The sequence below is a fragment of the Lathyrus oleraceus genome, chromosome 5 (genome assembly GCF_024323335.1).
Source record: "Lathyrus oleraceus cultivar Zhongwan6 chromosome 5, CAAS_Psat_ZW6_1.0, whole genome shotgun sequence".
NCBI lineage: Eukaryota > Viridiplantae > Streptophyta > Magnoliopsida > Fabales > Fabaceae > Lathyrus > Lathyrus oleraceus.
This window is the reverse complement of record NC_066583.1, coordinates 102,393,375-102,397,984: the sequence shown is the minus strand read 5'-3', so window position 1 is coordinate 102,397,984 and position 4,610 is coordinate 102,393,375. Positions and strand designations below refer to the sequence as shown.

The 4,610-nt window shown below is 29.5% G+C and overlaps 1 protein-coding gene across 1 annotated transcript; it reads right to left on the bottom strand.

Annotated features, from left to right (window-relative positions):
• Positions 1-311: 311 nt before the first annotated feature.
• LOC127087963 (branched-chain-amino-acid aminotransferase 2, chloroplastic) lies at positions 312-4,183 on the bottom strand. Its single transcript, XM_051028880.1, has 10 exons — positions 3,904-4,183; positions 3,742-3,794; positions 3,478-3,652; positions 1,643-1,819; positions 1,435-1,566; positions 1,249-1,347; positions 1,041-1,157; positions 869-964; positions 671-783; positions 312-592 (listed from the first exon to the last, which is right to left on the bottom strand). Exons 1-10 carry the CDS (start codon positions 4,015-4,017, stop codon positions 478-480), a joined length of 1,191 nt encoding a protein of 396 aa, XP_050884837.1. The 5' UTR covers positions 4,018-4,183; the 3' UTR covers positions 312-477.
• Between the last annotated feature and the right edge of the window lie 427 nt (positions 4,184-4,610).

The window sequence follows — 4,610 nt, the reverse complement described above, 5'->3', positions numbered from 1 at the left end:
ATTTAAAATGAACTCTAAAGCTTTTATGGTTTTATAAGAATATTCCTAATGTTGTGTTTTGATTTTCTACCGATCAAAATGAAAAATATACATTTTATAAAATCATAAAAAATTGAAAAACTTTTGAAAATGGTTCTAACTTATATAATATAGGACTCTTATACAATGTGTTCAATTTAGAATCGATAGCATTACCTCAACAAGTTATTTCAATGTGACATTAAAGATGACAACCAATTTATTTACTCCCTACATCCTATAAAGAATGATTCAATTAAAATAAAATAGCATCCTAAAATAGCATCCGATAATTATTTTGGGATAGATGGAGTATTATTTATGAGTTCTGCAGGACTTAAAACATCATGAAATGAATCACATTTACAACATAGCAAAATCAAAACTTACATTGTATCCCACAAAATTATTTCTAACAACATCCACTTACAATTTCGATAACATTTCACATCTACACACTTAATCAAATTCAACTATCCATCCCTTCTTATCTTCAATACTACCAGTCTGTATTCCTAAGATGGTTTTGCACAGTTCTTTACAAATGGACCCAGAACCTGTTTTATAGTCCACCCTGCATATACAAGACCTAAAATTTCAAAAAAAATTTGAATCATGATATTCTTACACCTCTTCCAGTACATTATTTTACCTTCTATTCCTGTATGTGATACTCCCCACAGGAGCAACACCAACAGCAGTTCCTGAACAGAAAACCTCATCGGCCTCGGTCAATTCATCGACCGCAACAACGCGTTCTTCCACCTAAACAACAATGTAAGGCATAAGTTTTAAGTCCATGATGTCTTATAACCATGTCTCCGTCACAAAGATGTATCAGTAATTTTACCTGATAACCCAAATCAGTCGCGATTTCAATCACACTTTTTCTGGTGATTCCTGGAAGTATGGTTCCGTTGATAGCAGGTGTTGAAATCTTTTTTCCCTACGAAATCGAAATCCAACTCAGGTTTACCGTCGCAAGCAAATATAGCCGATAATTTACGGCAAATGAGTAATACCTTGGCAATAAAAATGTTACAAGAAGAAACTTCCTCCAGATTTTTCTTGCTCTCCGAATCAAGGTATAAAACATCCGAAAATCCTCGACTCTTGGCTATATTTTGTGCCATCAAGACCTACACGACAAAGACAAGTAGTGCCATGATTTTGTTAAATTCACAGCAGATTCAAACATGCACCAAATAGAACGAACAGAAGAGAACATACAGGTGCATAATTGGAAATGGTTTTAACGCCTCCAGTGCCGCGACGTGAAGCACGGTCAAAATCCTCTTCTACGTACAAGTTGAGCGGAGCCGAACCTTCCTGCCAAGTTAATAAATAATCCATTCTAATCAGTGTTGATAATCCTCCCGATACAGTGTAATATAACATTAATAAATCTTCACTGACCTTGAAATAGTTGCGAACCGGGGAAGCATATATGAGGAATGTGTACTCAGGAGCAGGAGCCAAACCAAGAACCGGACCACTTCCTAAGAGCAGTGGCCTAAGGTACAAGGATCCTTTACCTGGCGGAGGAACCTGTTTGGCTTCAATCATTAGTGACAAAGTACAAACTAGTTTCGCATACTTAGAGGATCGATATTCGCTTACTTACCCAACGCTTATTTGCGAGCGCAGTTCGTTTCAAAGCATCGACGAATTGATCAATGGAAGGAGGTATCATGCACATTCTTTCCGCGCCGATCATCATGCGAATTGCATTTTCTTCTGGACGGAACAGCAGCAGCTTCCCATTTTCCTTTCTGTATGCTTTTGTGCCTTCAAATAATCCCTGTTTGCATAGTTCAACAATGTAATGTCTTATAACAAATGAACTTGATTAATGAATTTTGCACAAATGAGATAAATGATGGTATGTTTATGGTGCACAAATGAGATAAATTTTGCATCATGTAGAATCTAATTTCTAACATGGATCAATAAATTCTACATTTAAATAAAATGAAATATAACAAAATTTATTTAAAAAATAATTGTGTTTGGTGTTAATTTTACTTTTGTACAAAACTATTAATTGTTAAACAAATTATTATGATATTTGAGTAGTTTTAGAGCCCATCTTTAAATAATTTAGAATCATGCTATAAACTAATACTAATGAATTTTAATAAAAAAATTTAGTCAAAAAGAATAATAAAAAAGTGAGTTCCCTTATCTCTAAAATGAAATCGATTTAATAGATTTATTAAAGAATCAATGTATTTAACCTATTATTAAATTAAATATATTGATGGTTGAATGAATTAAAAAAAAGTCAAGAGGATCTCTAAAATAAAATTGATTTAGTAGATTCATTAAATAATCAATGTATCAAATCTAATGTTAAATTAAATATATTGATGGTTGAATGAATCTAACCAAAAAAAAGTCAAAAGAAAGTATATTATAATTAAGTTAAACGAGGAGAAACTCCAATTTATGATTTTGCATAAAATTTGATTCGATGCAGAGTCGCCGATGTGGTTATATCATACTCCCTCATTTCATAAATAGTGTCATATTTGAATAATACGCGTTTTTTAAGATAATGATTTGATGGATTGGTTTTAATAAAAAAAATTAATATCATTTATTAAAATATTCTTATTAAATGTATACCCCCTTATCTTTATTATAAGTAAATTTTTTTTTTTTTTAGTAAATTGGATACTTAATGTATCCGGTGATCTTTATTATAAGTAAATTTAACTTTTTTATTATATTGAATAGTTAATGTATCTAGTGGTCTTTCTTATAAGTAAATTTAATTTTTTTTCGTACATTGAATAGTTAATGTATTTAGTGATCTTTATTATAAGTAAATTTAATTTTTTTAGTAAGTTTAATAGTTAATGTATCTAGTCTATATATATATTAGATACATAATATATCAAAAAAATAAATTTGTTTATAATAATGATTGGAAGGTGTAATTAATAAAATAGTTAAATAAAGTAAAAATTAATGAATATAAGTATAATAGTGATAAAATAATTATAAATATTATATTAATAATATAAATGGACAATTATTTGAAATAAATAAAAAATATAAATGATATATTTTTTATGAAATGGAGAAAGAAAAGAAATAGATTAAATATAGATAAGATTTTTAAAAATAAAAAATATATAATTTTAATATACAAACCATTCGATCTTAAAATCATGACAGCCAAAATTGTCTGCAAACCCAACACAAATATTTTATATTTGATTCCCCTATCAATGCTCCTAGAACAATCTTGATCATTTTTCAACAATAATTTAAGTATCAATCACGTAATTTAAGTATTAATCACGTGTACACACGTTGATCATTGACAAACGAAGGTTTCGTAATTTTCCTCTATAAATAATAAATTAAGAAATATTTGTATTCATCTACCATTGTAGCATGCAAGATGATAACTTTAAAAAAAGACATAACAAAAAGGTTTCACCACCATACCTGGCCATAATTTAGGACCCCTGCTGATGGACTAAGTTCAATGTTTCCATACCGATTGATCTGCCCATCTCCAAAACTCTGGCCCGCATCACATTTTGTCACATACATGAAATCAGTTGGCATCAATCCAAATCCAAGACTGTCCCAATCAACATTAGCATATTCATCTTCATCGCTGAAAAGATTTATAACAAAAACAATGAGTCAATTAATCAACATTATTGATTCTTAAAAAGCTTCTATAAGATATTAATATTAAGTTACCTCGGAACCGGAAGAGGTGACGGCTGAGATGTATAACCATTGTAAGCCCCTATCTATGATGGAAGAAAAACATGATTTCATTCATATGAAAATTCATATGCATGTTAAAAAGGTATAATTAAATAAAATTTGAAAAGGGAACAAAAAGAGGTTGATCATCACCTTGGAAGAAGAGAGATAATTATAACCTGGCTGGAGAAGGAATTTTCTTAAACTTGGAAAATGGAGAGTTCTTTGAATCATTTTGATGGATCCTTGAGAATTAATGAGAATCATGTGTTTTTGAAATAATCATGCACACAAAACAATGAATATTGAGAAAGAGATAAGCAAAGATAGGATAGGAGAAACAATGATTTGTAGACAATGCCAACTGTGCAATATGCATTTTGATAGGAACAACGTAGCCATTTTATACAACACCTGCTTTTTTTTTCGACACGTCATGTGAAACCCATGAATACTTACCAATTATGGTAAAATATACCAAAATAATTGATTATTAGTTAACTTCAAAATATTTTCAAAACGTGTACCTAGAAAATGCTAATTAAAAATGTATTAGGATAATTTTTTTAATTTTAAGATACATATAAGTAAATGATTTTTGTAATTCTATTTGTTAAATAATTTCATTTTCTTAACAAAAAAAAATATAATAATAAACAATAGTAGAAGATAAGGATGTTTGATTTAAATTTGATAATGTGTCGCCTACGAGATAGACGGAAATGATAAAATCTAATCTTGATCATAGTTGGACTTGGATGTCTCTTTCCCAAAAGAAACATTACCTAATCCACGTCAATCCACATCCTTTTTTAAATTTTAAAATATTATAGAGACTTGCGTTTCTTAAATTTATTGGT